This window comes from Balaenoptera musculus, chromosome 2 (assembly GCF_009873245.2).
Source record: "Balaenoptera musculus isolate JJ_BM4_2016_0621 chromosome 2, mBalMus1.pri.v3, whole genome shotgun sequence".
In the NCBI taxonomy this organism is placed as follows: domain Eukaryota; kingdom Metazoa; phylum Chordata; class Mammalia; order Artiodactyla; family Balaenopteridae; genus Balaenoptera; species Balaenoptera musculus.
Window position 1 is genome coordinate 146,880,891 of NC_045786.1, and position 21,433 is coordinate 146,902,323.

Sequence of the window (21,433 nt, forward strand, 5' to 3'; positions counted from 1 at the left end):
GCCCCCTGGTTAGGGCTCAATCATCTCTTTACTTAGTCTTAGTTAGAGAGATGATTTACTGAATAAGAAGAGATTAGCACATTTCCCAACTATGTTACCCTCAGTTTTTTCGTTTTCACAAAAGTGAAACACTTGATTAAAATATTATAGCGAAAATATTAAGTAGTTTCAAAGAAACAGACACCTAGATTCCTTAGCTTCTCTAATCACTATTAATTGTGACCTTGACATTATCCTTCAGCTTGAGCAGAACACTTCTTACAGCTCACCATTAGTCTTTTACCTGGGTCAGAACCTGGGCAGATCCATGACTTTGGTGCTGGGTGAGTTTTCCAGATTTTAGAGCCAGCTGCAGCCTGCAGCTTTCACACTCTGGGAAACCAGACACAGTTGCCTCCTCTTATGGCCAGCCTTGAGCTTGTGTTTGCTGATATTTTCTCTGCCTTCAAAGTTATCACTGTAATTAGGTTGCCTCTTCTGTTCCTTTCCTCTTTTCTCAAAGATGCATAGAGCCAAAAGAAAGCAGAAATATAGCTGTTAAGCATAGCTGCAGTGTGATTCTTTCACGACCGCCTTTCCTACTTGAAGATTCTCTCTCCTGATCATCTCTTCGTGTCCTTCTCTTCATCTCTAACTTTTTTTTTTTTTTTTTTAAGAAAAACCTAAGTATTGCCCCTTCTAACTTCAGATTAATATTTTCTTTATCTGGGACCAATATAAACTAATAATTGATATTCTTTCCTTATCTTAGCATCCAGAACACACATAACCATATCTGATTGCATTAATGTGTTAAACCAGACCTGTTACTTACAGAAGTCTCAGTTTACAATAGAATTTGATATGTAAAGGCACATGCGTCTTCCAGAACAACCTTTTAAAAATCAAAAATTAATCAGAAAGCTGAACACTGAGAGTTTTTAATTAGAAATGTAAAACATGTTTATTCAATGTGCAGTTGGTCTTCTAGTGAATTTCAAAATACGCTTCTTCCAAACATCATGCCAATAGCAGACCTCAGTGTACTACTGATAGATTTAAAATTTATCAGAGTAGTGAAATTAACCTGTTGTTTCCAGGAGTAGAAATTTAACTCATAGAGGTTCTTTTTCTATAACCTCAAGGGAAGAGTGGGAGATGGATTTTCTTATTTTCTTCAAGTGGAGGAAGAGGTTTTAGTAGTTAAAACACGAAATAATAAATTTCAGGAAGTTTTTTATATGTTTCTGTTTATTAAAAAGATAGTAGGAAATATTCATTATTTTATTATGTTATAGTTACATTTAAGCTAGGCATATATTCTGCTAGATGTCCTGTAGCGAAATCTTACAATTAAAGTAAATATTCACCATCATTTATTATTTTTACCATGTCTTGTGTTTGGTAGACCTGCAAATGCCCCTTTTAATACTAAAGGAACTCCATCATTACTTAAAATGATTTTTCAGAGTTGGCCAAAACAAAACAAAACAGTAGGAGACCTAGACAGCAGTAAAACAACTAGCATCCAATCTCAGCATTAGCACTTGGCAGTGGAATACTGATAATACTTTATGTCTAACTTAAGCAGTTTCCATTGCTGTGATTTTAGTTGTTTGGCCATGGCATATCTTTACTGAGTAAATCAAAGAAGCTGTTTAAAGAAAACATATTCCCGAGCAACATGATTTTTCTTAGGTTTTATATACTGATTCATCCAGTCTCTTCTGGTTATGGAATATAACTTGTTGCTTCACTAAGTGCCTAAAGAAAAAAAACTGATGGTTACTTCTTTGTTTCCTGACTCTTTTAATTTTGCTAATAAAATATATCTATATTTCTCTCTCCATTAAAATGAATTCTGTAAAGTATAACTATAGCATTTGCCATAATATTGTTATTATTTAAACAAACATAAGCCTTTAAATGAAAAACATGAGAGGCTATAATTTTAAGCTTGATTTGGTACATTATTTTTATTTTTTGATACCTCTGTTGAGACATAATTCACATACTATACAATTCACCCATTTAAAGTGGTGACATTAGTGTATTCACAGAATTGTTCAACCATCACCACAATTGATTTTAGAACATTTTCAATACCCCATAAAGAAACCCCATACTCCTTAACATCACCTCTACAGTCCCTCTCATTCCCCCCCATTTAAAGTGGACAATGCAATGGTTTTTTTTTTTTTTAATATATTTATTTATTTATTTATTTATTTATTTTTGGCTGTGTTGGGTCTTCGTTGCTGTGTGCGGGCTTTCTCTAGTTGCAGCGAGCAGAGGTGCACAGGCTTCTCATTGCGGTGGCTTCTCTTGTTGCGGAGCACGGGCTCTAGGCGCACGGGCTTCAGTAGTTGTGGCACACGGGCTCAGTAGTTGTAGCTCGTGGGCTCTAGAGCTCAGGCTCAGCAGTTGTGGCGCACGGGCTTAGTTGCCGCGCGACATGTGGGATCTTCCTGGACCAGGGCTTGAACCTGTGTCCCCTGCACTGGCAAGCAGATTCTTAACCACTGCGCCACTGGGGAAGTCCATGATGGTTTTTATTATAGTTGTGCAACCATCACCACATGCTAATGTTAGAATATATTCATTACCTCAGAAAGAAACCCTGTACCCATTACCCCTATTCCCCCCCAGCACCAACAAATATACTATCATAATAGATTTGCCTCTTCTGGACATTTCATATAAATGGAATCATACAATATATGGTTCTTTGTACTGATTTCTTTCATGTAGCATTATGTTTTCAGGGTTTATCTATGTTGTAACATGTATTAGCATTTCGTTTCTCTTTATAGCCAAATAATATTCCATTGTATGGATATGTCACATTTATCATCCATTCATCAGTTACTGGGCATCTAGATTGTTTCCATTTTGAGCTGTTATGCGTATTGTTGTGTGAACATTCATGTACACATCTGTGTGGACATACGGTTTTCTCTTAGGTATATACCTACAAGTAGAATTACTGAGTCATATGGTAACTCTATGTTTAACCTTTTGAGGAACTACCAGACTGTTTTCCAAAGTGTCTGCACCATTTTACATTCCCACCAGCAGTGTATGAATGTTCCAGTTTTTCCACAGCCTCACCAACACTTGTTATTATTTGTCTTTTTGATTATAATCATTCTAGTGGGTGTAAAGTGGTATGTCACCATGGTTTTGATTTGCATTCTTCTGATGGCTAATAATGTTGAGTATCTTTTTGTGTGCTTATTGGCCATTTGTATATTTTTTTGGAGAACTGTCTATTCAGATCCATTGCCCATTTTGGGGGTCCTTTTTTATTATTGAGTTGTAATAGTTCTTTATGTATTCTCTAGATACAAGTCTCTTATCAGAGAAATGCAAAATTTTTCTTCTGCATTATTTTAAAAAATTCATTTCTATAGCATTTTTTTCTGAAGAAATTAGTTTCTTTCAGTTAGTTTCTTTTTTTAAAATTTATTTATTCTATTTATTTATTTTTCGCTGCATTGGGTCTTCGTTGCTGTGCGCGGGCTTTCTCTAGTTGTGGAGAGCAGGGGCTACTCTTCGTTGCAGTGCGCGGGCTTCTCATTGCAGTGGCTTCTCTTGTTGCGGAGCGCAGGCTCTAGAGCACGGGCTCAGTAGTTGTGGCGCACGGGCTTAGTTGCTCCGCGTCATGTGGGATCTTCCCGGACCAGGGCTCAAATCCGTTTCCCCTGCATTGGCAGGCGGATTCTTAACCACTGCACCGCCAGGGAAGCCCTCAGTTAGTTTCTTATAGCACTTGCTATTTGGAATCAAAAGTATTTCTAAGACTGTCATTTGTTTAGCCTCTGTGTGTGCCAAGAACTTTTCCTGTATTATTTTTAACGCTGATACCAACCTTGTGAAATAGCTCTGTAATCCCCATCTTGTGGCTGAAGAATTTGAGGATTGAAGAAGTTAGTAAACTTGACCTGTATCACACTAGTACCTAAATAGTAGAGTTGGACTCTTCTGCACAACTGAAACTGGTGAAAGTATTCATCAGTCTGGGAAGGTTCGCAAGTTAAAGGATAACTGACCATGTAATTCATGGCATCGGATTTCAGGGTTGTATGTTTATTTTTTCCACTATGGAAGACTTTGCTCTGGCTTCCACGATTTAAAAAGAACAATGGTTTCTCAGTAAGATCTTTTTTTTTTTTAATTTTTGGCTGGGTTGGGCCTTCGTTGCTGTGCGCGGGCTTTCTCTAGTTGTGGCGAGCAGGGGCTGATCTTCGTTGCGGTGCGTGGGCTTCTCATTGCGGTGGCTTCTCTTGTTACAGAGCACGGGCTCTAGGCACACGGGCTTCAGTAGCTGTGGCACATGGGCTCAGTAGTTGTGGTGCATGGGCTTAGTAGCTCTGTGGCATGTGCCATCTTCCTGGACCAGGGATCGAACCCGTGACCCCAGCATTGGCAGGCGGATTCTTAAACACTGCGCCACCAGGGAAGTCCCTCTCAGTAAGATCTTATTAATCAGAACTCTGCCCCTTTCTCCTGCAGACTCTGCTTCTCAAGGCCCTCAACACCTATCTTCCAGAAGTAGTTTCTGTAACTCAGGCAACAGAACTTTAAGATCAGGATCACACTTCAGTTGGGAATAGTTATAACAACCAGAAAGGTAAAAGCCAGTAGTAAAGCTTAATGGGTTACTGTTGCGCCCCAAGTCAAAGCATGTTTTTATTTATTTATTTATTTATTTTATTATTATTTTTTAAAACAGTACATGTTTATTGTGGAACTTTTTTTTTTTAAATAAATTTATCTATTTATTTTTGGCTGTGTTGGGTCTTCGTTGATGCACGTGGGCTTCCTCTAGTTGTGGTGAGCCAGGGTTACTCTTCGTTGCAGTGTGCGGGCTTCTCATTGCGGTGGCTTCTCTTGTTGTGGAGCACAGGCTCTAGGCTTGCAGGCTTCAGTAGTTGTGGCATGCAGGCTCAGTAGTTGTGGCTCGCAGGCTCTAGAGCGCAGGCTCAGTAGTTGTGGTGCACGGGCTTGGTTGCTCCGCGGCATGTGGGATCTTCCCAGACCAGGGCTCGAACCCGTGTCCCCTGCATTGTCAGGCGGATTCTTAACCACTGAGCCAGCAGGGAAGTCCAAAGCATATTTTTAAATACATAGTTTTGTTTATCATTTTGAAAAGAACTTGAAAAGTTAAAAATAATGTTTGACAACAGAAAACCTAGGGCCTTTGCATTTCTGTGTATGTTTTAGGATCAGCTTGTCAATTTCTACAAGCTGATCCTAAAATTTTTTGGAAGTGTAAAGAACTTAGAGTACCCAAAACAATTTTGAAAGAGAAGAAAAAAGTTGGGGACTTAAACTATCTGATTTCAAAACTTACTCTAAAGCCATAGTAATCAAGGACAGACATATAAATCAAAGGAACAGAACTGAGAGTCCAGAAGTAAACCCTTATATTTATGATCAATGATTTTTTAAAAAGGTGCTAAAATAATTCAATGGCAAAAGGATATAATCTTTTCAACAAATGGTGCTGGGACAATTGGATATCCACATGCAAAAGAATGAATGGAAACCCCTGTCTCACCCTATCCATCATGCACAAATTGGTCATAAACTGAAATGTAAGTGGTAAAACTCTAAAACTTCTAGAAGAAAACGTAGGAGAAAAACTTCATGACCTTGGGTTGGGCAAAGAGTTCCTTAATATAACACTGATACGTAGAAGAAAAAATTGATAGATTGGACTTTGTCAAAATTGAAAACTTTCACACTTCAAAAGATACCATTAAGAGAAGAAGTATTTAGGGAAGTCCCTGGCAGTTCAGTGGTTAGAACAACGCGCTTTCACTGCTGAGGGCACCGGTTTGATCCCTGGTTGGGGAACTAAGATCCCACAAGCCACACAGAGAGGCCAAAAGAAAGAAAAAGAGAGAGAGAGAGAGAGAAGAGGTATTTATATACCCGTGTTCATAGCACTGTTCACAGTAGCCATGAGATGGAAGCAACCTAAGTGTCCACTGGCTGACGAATGGATAGACAAAATGTGGTGTATACATACAATGGGATATTATTCAGCTTTAAAAAGGAAGGAAAATCCAATACATGCTGCAGCATGGATGAGCCAGGACATTATGCTAAGTGAAATAAGCCAGTCACAGTAAGACAAATACTGTATGATTCCACTTAAATGAAATACCTGGAGTAGTCAAACTCGGAGAGTGGAATGGTGGTTTCCAGGGGCTGGAGGGAGAGAGGAAGGAGGAGTTACTGTTTAATGGGTACAGAGGTTCAGTTTTGCAAGATGAAAAGAGTTCCGTGGATGGATGGTGGTGATGATAGCACAACAATATGAACGTACTTAATGGCATTGAACTGTGTATTTTACCACAATAAAAAAAAAAAAGATACCATTAAGAAAAGGAAAAGGAGCCACAGACTGAGAGAAAATATTTGCAAATCATTGCAAATCCTGTTAAAGGATTTATAATTAGGGTATACAGAGAATGCTTACAACTCAGTAATAGGAAGATAACCTAAGTAAAAAATAAGGTAACACTTTGGGTAGATATTTCCCCAAAGGAGAGATATAATGGCTAATAAGCACATGAAAAGATACTCAACATCATGAATCAGAATGGCTATAATCAAAAAGACAGCAATGCGAAGTGCTGGTGAGGACTGAAGAAACTGGAACCATTGTGCACTGCTGGTGGGAATGTACTGGTACAGCCAGTATGGAAAACAGTTTGGCAGTTTCTCAAAAGGCTAAACATAAACTTAACATATAACCCAACAGTTCCGCTCCTAGGAATCTACCCGATGGAACTGAAAGCAGTCTGCCCACACAAAGATGTGTGCACTGATGTTCATAGCAGCATTATTCATAATAGCCCAAAACTGAAAACAATCTACATGTCCATCAACTGGTAAATGGATAAACAAAATATAGTATATCCATACAATGAAAAACTATTCACCAGTGAAAAGCAACAAACTACAGACACATGCAATATCACGGATAAACCTCAAAAATATTATGTTAATACAGATGGCCAGCAGGCACGTGAAAAGATGCTCAACATCACTAATTATTAGAGAAATGCAAATCAAAACTACAATGAGGTATCACCTCACACCGGTCAGAATGACCATTATCAAAAAGTCTATAAATAATAAATGCTGGAGAGGGTGTGGAGAAAAGGGAACCCTCCTATGCTGTTGGTGGAAAGGTAAATTGGTGCAGCCACTATGGAGAACAGTATGGAGGTTCCTTAAAAAACTAAAAATAGAGTTACCATAGGATCCTGCAACCTCACTCCTGGGCATATATCTGGAAAAGACGAAAACTCTAATTCAAAAAGATACACGCACCCCAGTGTTCATAGCAGCACTATTTACAATAGCCAAGACATGGAAGCAATCTAAATGTCCATTGACAGGAGAATGGATAAAGAAGATGTGGTATATATACACAATGGAATATTACTCAGCCATATAAAAGAATGAAATAATGCCATTTGCAGCAACATGGATGGACCTAGAGATTATCATACAGAGTGAAGTAAATCAGACAGAGAAAGACAAATATCATATGATATCACTTATATGTGGAATCTAAAATATGATACAAATGAACTTACATACAAAACAGAAATAGACTCACAGACATAGAAAGCAAACTTATGGTTACCAAAGGGGAAAGTGTGGGGCAGGGGAGATAATTTAGAAGTTTGGGATTAACAGATATACAGTACTATATTTAAAATAGATAAACAACAAGGACCTACTGTATAGCACAGGGAGCTATTTTCAATATCTTGTAATAACCTATAATGGAAAAGAATCTGGAAAAGAAAAAATATATATATATATCTGAATCACTTTGTTGTACACCTGGAACTAACACAACATTGTATGTCAACTATACTTCAATTTAAAAAAATTATTGGGCTTCCCTGGTGGCGCAGTGGTTGAGAATCTGCCTGCCAATGCAGGGGACACGGGTTCGAGCCCTGGTCTGGGAAGATCCCACATGATGCGGAGCAACTGGGCCCGTGAGCCACAATTACTGAGCCTACGCGTCTGGAGCCTGTGCTCCGCAACAAGAGAGGCCGTGATAGTGAGAGGCCCACGCACCGTGATGAAGAGTGGCCCCCACTTGCCGCAACTAGAGAAAGCCCTCTCACAGAAACGAAGACCCAACACAGCCATAAATAAATAAATAAATAAATTAATTAATTAATTAATTAATTAATTAAAAAAATTATGTTAAATGAAAGAAGCCAGTCACAAAAGACTTCATATTGTGTGAGTCCATTTCTGTGCAGTGTCTAGAAAAGGCAGATTTATAGAGTTAGAAAGCAGATCACAGGTTGCTTAAGGCCTGGGAGGGGAGTGGAGATTAACTGTAAATGAACACAAGGTATCTTAATTGGGGTGATGGAAATATGGTGGACTGTGGTGATGGTTGCACAACTCTAAATTTTTTCAGTCATTGAATTGTACATTTTACAGTGGGTGCATTTTATGAAATAAATTATACCTCGGTAAAGCTGATTTTCAAAAAAAAAGATGATACCTATCTCATAGGGGTTCTTGTGAGGATTTATTAGAACAAGTGCAGGTATAAACTAGGCATTCAGTAGATGACAATTATTATTTATTGTTATTATTTTTGCTGTATAACAGCAGCATCTACTCTTAAGATGCCGGAGTTAGCCACATAACATCTGAACCCCCTTTTATAGAAAACCAAAAGAGAAAGGGAAAGCGTAGCTAAAGCCTGATTTTGTATGATATCATTTACTGACTTCTCATTCAGCATAGGATGGGGGTCGGGGGGCAGCGACAGTTTTGAATTGTGACGTCATAGCAAAGAGTGACAAGCTTTATTTTTTTTAAGAGTGACAAACTTTATATTCATAATCTTTCCTTTTTAGGGGGAGTAAAACTTGGATTAGGAGATTTCATTTTCTACAGTGTTCTGGTTGGTAAAGCTTCCGCAACAGCCAGTGGAGACTGGAACACAACCATAGCCTGTTTTGTAGCCATATTAATTGTAAGTATACACGGATTAAAAACGTGTCAGAACTCCTCATCTCAAAATTCTGATTAAAAGGTCGTCCTTTTAACCCCAGCTAGGCTGAGTGTTCCAATCACCTGGGGAGCTTTTTTAAAAACACAAATAATTGGACCTCACCTGAGTAATTCTCTACCTGGCCACACATTAAAATCACCTGGGAACTTTTAAAACTGTGGGTCTCTACCCTGAGATATTAGTGGGTTGGCCAAAAAGTTCGTTCAGGCTTTTCCATAAGATGTTATGGAAAACCCAAACAAAGTTTTTGGCCAACCGAATATTTAATTTGTTTTAATTGTGTATTTTTTTTTAAAGTTCCCCAGGAAACTCTGGTAAGTACCTCAGAGTAGGAACCATTGCTTCAAGCCCAGCAGCATAGATAATGTAAGGAATTAGATCAGTCTTAAAGGGGTAAGCAGATCCTCACTTAGTCTGCGTTTGGTGGTGGTACTGTGTTTAAGGCCACGGCCTGCAGCATACAGTGTCCTTTGGGCAGTAAGTATGAGGCAAGAAAAGCTAACTCAGTGCACGATCACACATAGATTTTGCTTATAGTGCTACAACGTGAGCCTGAAGCTTTCAAGACTATGATTTAAGTAAATAACTCATAGTTCTTATTGCTATTTTTGCTAAAGATGTGCTATCTTTGATAATATGTGAGTGAAGTTGGATGAGAGGTTAGACGAGAGCCTTATGCATTTATTTTATGATTACACTTGTGATTTATCTTGATCATATGACCAGTTAGAATTTTCATTTATTTTATTTCTCTTTTTGAGGTTAGTTTTCTGGATGTGTTGAAGCTTTTAAGAAGAAAATTACCTACTTTGGATAAACCTTAAATGCAGCTCACCCTCCAGACTTTATAGTTAATATCTCAGTAACTAGGATAAAAAATGGGGTGTATTATATAGCTGCTCTGTGTTTATAAGAAAACAGTATACACTTTATAAACAAACTTTTATTGGTTTATTCCATGAGCACCTCTTTGCCCCCAGACAGCGTAAAGAATGTTCTTCACCTCTGGGATTTTTAGCTAGCCAAACTAAACCTACAGTAGCCAACCCAATAGTTTAGATAGAAATTTCAGTATTGCTTATTTGTTTTCAAATATAATTTTACTTATTTTCAGATTCTATTCCCTACCTAGAATTAGGGATGAAATATCAACAATGTATGGATAATGATCTCTCTTGCAAAGGAAAATAAATGTTGTTTCCAGATTTAATGAAAAAATTTTGTTCTAAAAGTTAACGTCAAAGGATTGTATTGAATTAACTAAATTAAAACTGAGACTTGTGATTGAGTTGATTTGCACAGAATACTTGCATAATTATGTCTGGGTTTGTGTCTTTTCCCCTCTTCTCCACAGGGTTTGTGCCTTACATTATTGCTCCTTGCCATTTTCAAGAAAGCATTGCCAGCTCTTCCAATCTCTATCACCTTTGGGCTTGTTTTCTACTTTGCCACAGATTATCTTGTGCAACCCTTTATGGACCAATTAGCATTCCATCAGTTTTATATCTAGCATATTTGCAGTTAAAATCTCATGGATTTTTCTCCTTTGACTATAATAAAATCTGGGGAGGACAAAGGTGATTTTCCTGTGTCCACATCTAACAAAGTCAAGATTCCCAGCTGGACTTTTTGCAGCTTCCTTCCAAGTCTTCCTGACCACCTGCACTATTGGGCGTTGGAAGGAGGTGTCTACAGAAAATGGTTTTGAACATGTCATTGTGGTGGACTGAGTCCCTCAGTGCAGAAACTGCCAGATTTGAGGGACAAGAACAAGGCAAAGTGATGGGCCAGAAAGTTGCTGTGGTCCCACCAGCCGGTTGACCTTTGGTCACAGGTGGATTTTACCAACGCTGCAGACTCTCAGGACTACCATTACCAAGAGGTTAAGTGAAATGGTTTAAACCAAACAGGACTCTTCATCTTAAACTACATGTTGAAAGTCAACCTAATAAATCTGTATTGAATTCTGAACCTTTTCGGGAGATACTGTAAGGAGAGCAGGCACCAGAGCAAAATGGAAAGATGGAAAGGGGCTCAAACTTTCAGATTTTTTGCTGCAGACTTACCATTTTTAAATAAGACTTTTTTTCACCTGAGTCAAGTCAGAGGTGTAGGTTGATTTTGACACTTCTTGTTCTCAAGCACTGAAGCTCATTACCATCTATGGCTGCCATTTCTTCCCAAGGCCAGTCTGAACTTATTTGAGGTTGCTTTATCTTAAAAGTCTTAACCTCAGGTTCCAAATGCAGTCATTTATTTCTGGAAAGAGTGGAACTGTAACTCAACGATTCCCTATTACCCTTAAGTAAATTCTGGATTTTCCACCAAATTCCTAACTTTTAGGCATACTTGTAGGTTCACTTGCCCCCAGGTCCCTCCCTCCTTCCGTCTCTCTCCCGGTACTCCCCTCACAAGCACTTCTCCTATACAGCGAATAAGACAGCTCTGTTGTGGAAGCAGATGATCCAGTTGTTCTAGGATTTTGCTCTGTGTGTGGTGCAAAGAATGTGTCGTGAGTCAGTGCTATCAGCCTTGCTGTCATACTTTCTTAAATAGCAAATGCAATGTGCCCAAAGACAGTAGGATTAAAGAAGAGTAAGATGGCTGGTGAAGCACTTTCTGTCCTGGTTTGTCTTTTCTTTTTAACTACAACCCATTGTCTCTTGACAGTAGGTCAGAATTTGAACCAATAGCCAAAAGCTGGTGGTTTATAAAGTTTATGAGTCAGTTGTATCAGTACAAAGCTTGGAGATAGCTGTTACTTCACTTGGTGAGCTGTGGGAGAACCAAGGGTCAGGGGGAGAACCAGCGGCCAAGAGGAGAGAGGAGGGGCCTCCAACAGCCAATGGGACAAGAGCTCACGGCCTGGGAAGGAGGGGATCCGAGTGATTCCTCAAGAACCTCACAATGGGTGTTTTGTGTTTTCCCTTCCGCGTTACCTTTCGTTTCAATGTATCTTTGTGAGAATTGGGCTGCAGAGTTCAGGCCCTGTGTAGTTCAGCTGTGCAATGCATATGAACAGAGCCCGCCGCCTGCGGGCACACGGCACCTCTGGATGTAGCTTTGCCGGGGCACACCCCCTCTTTTACCACGGACAGCCCTCAGCCATGGTGATCAGACTCTAAGCATTTGTGAGAAACTTAGTTTCTCCTTGTGGCTGAAGAGAGGCCAGCTTTCCCTCTGTTTCCTGCTGCTTGCTGTCTCTCCAGCCATCATTTGATCTGGTTTGGGGTTCTCCTTGGAGTTCAGAGTATTTGTTTTCTGCCATGGAATATTTCTTATAAGAAACTAACTTTAGGGTAATGTGCTGGTACTAACCTGTGTGTAAAAACTGGCTCCTCTTAGGCCCTTTTTCCCAAGATTTTCTTTTTCTCCTCAGATATGTGACAGTGTGGGTATTATCTTCCAGGAAGACATGCAGTTCAACAGTTACAACAAAGCCACCTGAACACTAATGTGTGATTTGAAGATTTGAAGCAGTCTTGAAGGGAGCCCTGACCTAGAGTAGTTTATTTGTGTGAGGATCCCAAACATGCTGTGTCTTTCATGAAGCGTTTATCTCTGAAGAGGGTGTGTGGTGTGTGTGATTGTGTTCAGATCCATCCTATGTATTGCTGTCCTATGTAGAAAGATTGCAATAGACCTGTCACTTTCTGCAAGATGGAACCACATCTCAGCATAGAGAGAATACATCTTATTTCTTTAAAGCACCAGTCTCAGACGCAGACTTTTCCGTAGAACCTTCTTAGAGTCAATTCAGTTGTTTCTGAAATATCAAAATGCTAGTCTTTCACCATGAAAAATAGATTGTCACCAGAGAGAACAGTAGCAATTCCACTGAGGATGCGCCCTCACCCAGGGGCAAGGGGTGGCTGTGGAACCAGACAGAACAAATGATAAAACCTGACCAGCCCAGCTGACCTGCTTAATAAAAAAGGGAGGACAGTAGGAAGAAGGGCGACCCCTGATGTCTGTGTCTGACTGGCCTACAGAAGAATAGAGAGTGTTTGCATACAGAATGTTGCCACAAACTAGCCTATGGAAATGCCAACCATATTTGGAGGATTTGTAGAGGATTTTTTTTCAAAGAGGAAGGGATCACTTCTCTGTTTTTGATTCTCACCAGGTTAGTGTGTGGTCCTCAGATCACAGCTCTCACTGTAAATAACTCTCTTGGTCAGAAAAAGGAGAAGCTTTCTAAGCAACTTGAAAGAAAATCATAAGTGAACAATTTATTGATTTCACTACAGAAGCAACAACTGACGAGGTGGTGTTTTTACTTTTAAACTCCCGGATCCCCATTTTTCAAAGTGTCCCTTGGTTTTAAAAACCCTCCTTCCATAACAGATGCCCAAACAAATAATATGTTTAGTACTTGCCCTTTACTTGGCCTCAACAAACTTTATACATGTAGTCTTGATCGTATTTTGTAAAATGTGAGACAGAACTACCACATAAGATCTTCCAGGGTCAGACATCTCAAGGAAGCCTCTGATCCTGACCCCCAGTGCCTGGCCTTGCGTATTTGCCCATTCATGATCTAGCCCTGAAGAAAATGAGCTCAGAAACCACTATGAAAAATTTTATTCAGTGTCTTCTGTGTTGCTAGCATGGTGCTGGAGTCTAAGGATGCAAAAATGAGTAAGATGTAACCTCAGAATGTAGCTGTAGTCTCTTGTTTTCTGGTAAATACCAGCTTTAACTTCTCTAAAATATTAGCTACCTGTCAATAACCCCTTTTCATGGTAACTGTTATTGAGGGCTTATAAAATTGATGTTATGAAATGGTGACTTGAGTCTTCCAGAAACCAATCCTTCCAGTAAAGTACTCCTTTTTCTCTAGATTTGCTTTTGTCATTCTCCTCAACTCCAAGAGGATCCTGAACGCTGAGTTTGGGAAGAGACTTGAAAACTGGATGTTTGGTTTTGCCCTGGGATGAGACAATATCATCATAAATTTGAGCCAAGAAGTGATCCTTGTGATCTTCTTGCCTCATTTTAAATTCCCCAGACACAGGAGATTAAAAAGTGGTTTCAGCTCTTCACAACCCTCATTGAAGCTGCAGAGCAGGGTATCCCAACAAGGCCACCATCACGCTCACATCCCAAATCATCTGGATAGCATCATTGGAACAGTCCTCTCCTCTGGCAAGAAACACCTCAGATCTGTGCATTAAAGATCAGCCTGGTGCTGAAGTGAACTCCCTTCTTGAATGTCTAAGCTGTTTCCCAGGGCCTCGGACAGCTTCAGCGTTGCCCTGAGGAAGTAGTTGGGTCCACCCTGGGCCCTGGAATCTGGTGTTAGCACTTCAGCCTGGTCTGTGTAGCAGGAAGGACTTCCCAGAAAGCAATTTTCCTTTTAAAATAAGTAAGTGTTGCAACAGGACAGTTTCCAAGTCAACTATGTAGAGTATTGAGTACAGGACTGTCATGTTTATGGTGCTATCAATGTCCTGGGGTGTGGGTTTCAGTGGGATCATTTACCCTCACGTGTTCATTGTCTGGCTTTTGCTTCTACAGACACTGCTTTGTACACGATTCAGACAGACTGTGAATACATCTTTTTAAAATACCTTTCAAATTCTTGGTAAGATATAATTTTGATAGATGAGTGCAGATTTTCCTGCTTTTTGTCAAATTAATAAAGACCGCATGACTCCAGCTGTGCTAATTTTCTTACATGAAAGTATTATAATATGTAACTGTGAAAACTATTCAGCGATTATCAGGAAACAGTTTAGAAACACAAATGCATTGTTTCCATCGTTCACTCATAATAAAGTGGTATGGATTATAGCAGGCCACATCTCTGAAGGGTACTATATTAAATCTATTTATGGAAAGTCTCAGCTATTCTTTTTTTTTAATTAATTAATTTATTTATTTATTTATTTATTTTTGGCTGCATTGCGTTTTCGTTGCTGCACGCAGGCTTTCTCTAGTTGCGGCGAGCGGGGTCTACTCTTGGTTGCGGTCCACGGGCTCTAGGCACGCGGGCTTCAGTAGTTGTGGCATGTGGGCTCAGTAGTTGTGGCTTGCGGGCTCTAGAGCACAGCCTCAGTAGTTGTGGTGCACAGGCTTAGTTGCTCTGCGGCATGTGGGATCTTCCTGGACCAGAGCTCGAACCCGTGTCCCCTGCATTGGCAGGCGGATTCTTAACCACTGCGCGACCAGGGAAGCCTTCAACTATTCTTAACACTTAGTTTCTGAAAAATGTTTCTTCTAGAAAACATCTAACTCAAATTAATGTAAAGACTATCAAAATAACTTATAGGATGTATGTTGTAGTACAGTGTAGATATTTCATAAGCTAGAGGATTATCTTTTAAAAATTATTACGTAGGTCACATGAATGGAAAAAAGCAACATTACTTTTATTGACCTGGTAGAGCATAGGTTGTCCTATCACTCTACTCCCAAACTCTACAAAGCCTTTTGTTTCTAAACAGTGAATTGCATACACGGTGTTGGGAATTATTGGTCAAAAATAAGTTTGTGGCAGAAAAACCAGAGTTGGCCTATTTGTCTTCAGAAGAAGCAGAGAAGAGGTGGTAGATGTGTTCCAGGGTACATTGGCCAGGGGCATCAAGAAGCAAAGAAGGTGTCTTTCCCTCCTATGGGAATCAGAAGCATCATTTGCTTTTATGAATCTTGTAGGCAGTGTCACTAGAGTCTGCCAGAGCAGCATCATGACTTGTCCTCATCAGCTGATAGGTATCTGATTCTTAGGGGCCCTGATAATGGTGCTCTCGATGAGAAGGAAGAATGTCCTCAAGCAGATTGAGAAGCAGGAGTAATGAGGCTGGATTTCCTGCATCGCTAGGTAAGTACCACAGCTTTTTGTAGCACAACCACTCTCCCTGGGGATTCTTCTGTGGGTCAGAGTCGGAGGAGGCCCTGCCCACCAATAGCTTAGGATCTGGTTAAAAGTGAAACAGCATGCTTGAGTACAAGCAAGTACAATGTTGGCTCACTACATGATCTAAATGGGAAGGCAGAGTAAGGAGGGATCCACAAAAGACAGGGTTTAAAAGCAGAGTTTCCTCCAGCAGCATAAGGTTTGAACCAAGTTTGGGAACAAGGGAAGAATCTGAATCGGCAAGAAGACAAAGAGCATATGCTAAAAACAAAATCAGGAAAGAGGAACGTGGGAGACACCCAAGGATAACTGGATTTTGAATTCAGTTGATTTACTCAGAGGGAAACCTAATTTGTTAACTAAATCTGTTTCCATTTTTACTTAGACTATACCTCCTTCATTAAATGACTTGTAGAAACCGTGGAGGACGATGACCTGACCTACCACAGGGACCTTTCAACACAGGGCCTCTTATTCTTGACAAAGATTGATTCTCGTACATGGGCTGGCCCTTCTGTGCCTGAATGGAGGGAGATGGAAGAGCCTCAGAAACCAAGTTTGTGGGAGTCTTAATTCTTGGGAGAAAGGGTGACATACTCTTGCTACCTCTGTCTTTTTTTTTCCCTAAAACTGGTTTAATTATGTAGTAACCCAAGGTCAATTCCTCATGCAAAAGAGAAAAGGATTTTGTTAACCCTTTTACCCATAGAACACCTCGAAGTGGACCGAGGGTGAAATGCTGATTGGATTCGTTTTCTTGGGTAGCAGACCTAGTCAAGAACCACTAAACTCAAAGGTATACATACAAGGATGATTTAAAAGTGGAAACAACACTGGCAGCTAGATAAAAATGTTTATACTACACCTAAATACGTGAAATTAAGTGAGTTTTTTAAGGGTTGGTGCATCTTCTCCCAGTAAGGTTATCACATATCTGTCAAGGAAACTGAGGAGAGATTTTTTGGGAACTTTATCCTGCACTTAGATTTTCCAAGATTTTGTCCACCAAGAACTGTATAACTCATTTGGGAAATAATCTGTTTTTCTGTTTACTAATCGGATTTACCTACATCTGCCATAAGATAGCATAAATGTTTAGTGAAATGACTTGAGTTTTAACTTGCTTGAGCCAGATAGACGTGAATGTGTGATTTCCTCAGATTTTCTGAGATGTTGAAAATGACCTCCCTGCCACCTTCCGCCGTCGTGGAATCTCCTTGGGAAGTCTTATTTCTGAGACGCCAAACCCAGCCAGAAGGTCATCCAGTTTGCAAAGGTCATCAGGCTTGAGTACTGTAACATCCCAGTGGGAGGGAAAGGGCTTTCCTGTCCTGGGTAACCTGCACAGGGCCCGGGGGCAAGGTCTGAGGATGCCAAGAGGGTGTCGGCTTTCACCCTGATTCCCTCCATGTCTGTGCTGTCTCTAAGGCGGGCCTGGGAGAGATGGGCTAGACTTTGTTTTTGTTACTGTGGCTACTCGGGTTCTCAGGTTACTTCATTGGGCATTTGGAAGTGAGTTCCATGGCTGTTTGTTAAGGGCCTTCAGCCTCTGTGGGAACGTCACGGTGCAGCCAGCCTGCCTAGGGGTTAATGTGCTATTGATGGCATCGCCTTTTTGACTCTCTGCTGATGTTGGATCCTGTCCTCTAAGGCCGGGCACCCCTTTGGTGTCAGATGGGCCCATGGCAATGACCCCAGAGCAGCCCACCCTCAGGAGTGACAGGGACCCGGGTCCTCTCCCTGTCCCATCATCCTTTGGGGAACTCTTTCTAACCAACAAGGGTTAGAATTCCCCCTTTCCTCGCTTGTGCAATAGATAAACTGATGACTTAAATAAGTAACTAATGAAGTCATCGACTTGTTACAAGTGATTATGCAACTTTTGTCGTTAAAGAGATGATTCACCAAGGCACTCCAAGCATTCATTAATTGCTGCATAAATTAATTTTTGTTTTTAAGTCAAATGCACTGGTGAACATTTTTGTGAGGGGAGGCAGGTGATGTGACCCAGAGAGGCCCTGTCCCCGTGGGAGCTCCCCAGAGACCAGGCCTGGGAGCTGCCGAGCTGGGGGCTGAGCAGAGCGGCCAGCAGCGAGCTGGCTCCCTCCCCATCGGCCGCTGGGTGCTTGGAAGGCTGCCTGTCTCTTCCTGGCAGTGCCCCAGCCTTCTGGCCCCTCAGCGCCCGGCTCCTGCCCATGGGGCTGGAGATAAGCCTGGCCGCATCCCCCCACTGGGAACTCAGCCAAGCCAGCTGTTTCCCACGGCCCCTCCCTGACTCACCCCGCCTCTGCCCAGCCAGCTTCTCACACGACAAGCCCCTCCCTCCCAGACTGTGTTGCCCCAGGATTCTGTCTCTGGCTGGTGGGGGGCCGGGGACCTGCTTCTTGCCTCCATCTCCCCGAGGTTGAGGTTTGACGTTCCTGTGGCTCCCCCTCCCTCCCCAACACATTCCTTCTTCGTTATTCTCAGAGCAGACAGCCTTTGTCTGCAGACTGGCTCTCTGGACAGGGAGGCTGGCAGAGGAAACTGTCTCATGCACCCTGATGCCTCTGAGCCAGACCAGTGTGGGCACCTTCACGTAGACCACAGAGATGTGCCTTCTGCCCAGCCACCCAAACCCTCCTGCTGCCAGGTGTGGGGACATGCTGGCCGGAGTGGTAAGAGGGAACTGGGTGCATGCACTCACCCATCCATCTGGGGCTCCTGGAAACTGCTCAATAAATGTTTGGTGAATACGTGAAGTAATGGGTGGATTAGGGGTCCACAGGAGGGGATTTCCATGCAGGATGATATAAACAGGGCACATGTGTGGGAACATGTTTTAAGTAAGAACAAACATTAACCAATTTGCCCTTGTTTACAAGGCTGTGCTGGAGTTGGTGGGGCCTGAGGTCAGTTGGCCTTATCTGCTTAAGAGACCCAGTATTTATAAACAGGTGGTCGGTGGTGAATCCACACAGGATTACTCCCCAGGGAGCACTTGTGACATCTTGAGAAATACATGGGTTTGTCCTCGGCCAGTGTCACCATGTTGAATGCAGGAGGAATAAAGGGTAGTACGGTTCTTAATACTTCTCCTTACCCCTCATTTAACCAAGAAAAGCCCCAGAGGAACGTACTTGCCCCATAAAACCAACGTCCATTGAGCATTTACTATTAACGTGCCCAGACCCTACACTGAGCCCATCACAAGCATTGTCTCAGGTCATCCTCACCTCACCCATGAGTAGGGTTATCCTCATTTAACAGGTGAGAAAATGGAAGCTTCGAGAAGATGAATAACAGTCCCAGACGCATACAGCAAGAAAGTGGGAGGGGCTGCCCCAGGCCTGTGCTTCTTACCTCCAGGAAAGAGGGCACTGTGAGTTGTATCGCCTCTCTGGGCCTCCGGTTTCTCTTCTGTAAAGGCAGACAGCATTTCTCAAATTTTCTACCTAAAGCTGCTCAAGCAACAGAGGACATGAGAGACCCTGAGGGTCTAGGGCATAGCCCAGAGTGGCAGCCACAGGCAGAAATGTCTCTGGAGTTTTAAGAAAACAAAAGTTTTAATTTTATTTCATAATGCATTTTGTTGTTGTTTTATTCTGGTAAAATACACATGACATAAAATTTACCATCTTAATCACATTTTTTTGTTTGTTTTTTGGCCGTGCCACGAGGCTTGCGGGATCTCAGTTCCCTGACCAGGAATTGAACCTGGGCCATGGCAGTGAAAGGCCGGAATCCTAACTACAAGGACACTAAGGAACTCCCTTAATCATTTTTAATGATTATAGTTCAGTGGTGTTTGTATTCATAATGTTGTGAATAGTTTAAACGTATAGTTCAGTGGTATTTGTATTCATAATGTTGTGAATAGTTTAGATGTATAGTTCAGTGGTATTTGTATTTATAATGTTGTGAATAGTTTAAACGTATAGTTCAGTGGTATTTGTATTCATAATGTTGTGCAACCATCACCACCATCCATCTCCAGGACTCTTTTCATCTTGCTAAACTGAAACTCTGTATCCATTAAACACTAACTCCCCATTCCTCCTCCACCCACCTCCCCAGCCCTCTGGTGACCACTATTCCACTTTCTGTCTCCATGAATTGCCTACTCTAGGTAACTCCTATAAGTGGAATCATACAATGATTGTCTTTTTGTATCTGGCTTATTTCACTTAGCACCCTGTTCTCAAGGTTTGTCCATGTTGTATGTCTGTAAGTCTGTTTTAATACAAAAGTAACCACAACACCACTTATCTTTAAGTGGCATTATACTCTAAAATAGGGGTCCAGGATAACGGGTCTGAAATTTACTGGTTAGAGAAGCACAGCATAAAGATAAAAAGGTAGTACTTTCCCCCTCGTTAAGTTGAGTGTTGGAAAGTCTGTTTCTGAATTGCGTGGCGCGGGTCCTCTAACTTTCTGGGTAATGTTTCCAGGCCTTGGGCACAAGGCACAGTCACCTCTCCATTTCTGGGCTGAGAATCATCCAAATACAGAGGCTGAAGCAGCAGAGGAGGTAAGCAGTGTCCTGAGAGAGTGATGGAGGGAAACCCAGAGGAGAGGATTTCGGGAGCCTTGGCTGCTGGCCTCCAGGGCCCCCAGCCCAGGACCCGTCCCTGGCAGCCCACAGGGACAGCAGCCAGAGAGCAGGAGACGCCGAGCCAGAGTCAGAACCCACAACAAGAGAATGACACCTTGCCCTCTCTCTGCAACGACTGAGGCACCGAGGCCACACTGCTCAGCCGCGGGACACCAGCTGTGCTCTAGAGGCCAGGCCACCCACGCTAGGCTGAGAGGGACCCTCCAGGCCTGTGCTCTACAGGCTGGCCTCACACCCCACGAAGGCCAGAGCCCTTTCCCCTCAGGAAGCAGAGGGTGGTCGAGGGGGGCTCCTTACACCAGACCCTTAATGTCTTCAGGAGGTCAGGCAACTGGCTTCTCCAGAGGAGACTGTAGCCCGGATCCTTGCAGCGCGCGCATGCGCGCACGTGTGTGTGTATGTGTGTGTGTGTGTCCATGTGGAGCGAAGGGGATGAGATCTCTGAGGATAGACCTGCTGGGTGGGAGCCAATCAGGACAAGATTTCTGGAAGACCCCTCCTTTTCCTCCTTTTTGTTGCTCTCCGGTCTTCCGCCCCAGGGCAGTGTCCTGCCCACACCCCAGGGTCTTCACAAGGCCTCAACCTCCCCCTGGTGCCCTGTCCCAGCATCTGGATTCAGGCCCCAGGGCACGGAAGGGCATCCCAGGAATTCTGTTCTGTTTTGGATGGCCCTTGTGTCAGTGGGATGGTTGAGGAACCTATATTTCTGTCCCAGCTTTGAGGGTAACACTTCCTTCCAAGGCCAGGTGGCGTGTGACAGCCTCTCGTCAGCTATACTGAGCATTGCCCGCTCACGTCTCACTTCCGGTTCAAGGTCCTGACTTGGATGTGGCAGCGGGAAGGAGGAAAGGGGATTGGTGTGGAGGGGTGCAGACTGGCACCGAGTGTTTGAACACTCTCCTTCCCACCCCCCCAACTTTGAGTG

The 21,433-nt window shown here is 42.1% G+C and overlaps 1 protein-coding gene across 5 annotated transcripts in view; it reads left to right on the forward strand.

Annotated features, from left to right (window-relative positions):
- PSEN1 (presenilin 1) overlaps positions 1-13,216 on the forward strand; it is an 87,736-nt gene extending 74,520 nt beyond the window's left edge. For all 5 annotated transcript variants that reach the window (XM_036842360.1, XM_036842361.1, XM_036842357.1 and 2 more), the window contains 2 exons: positions 8,898-9,016; positions 10,410-13,216. In XM_036842360.1, the coding sequence (XP_036698255.1) occupies positions 8,898-9,016; positions 10,410-10,565 (275 nt within the window). In that variant the 3' untranslated portion in view covers positions 10,566-13,216. The remainder of the gene's footprint in view (positions 1-8,897; positions 9,017-10,409) is intronic.
- The last annotated feature ends 8,217 nt before the right edge of the window (positions 13,217-21,433 follow it).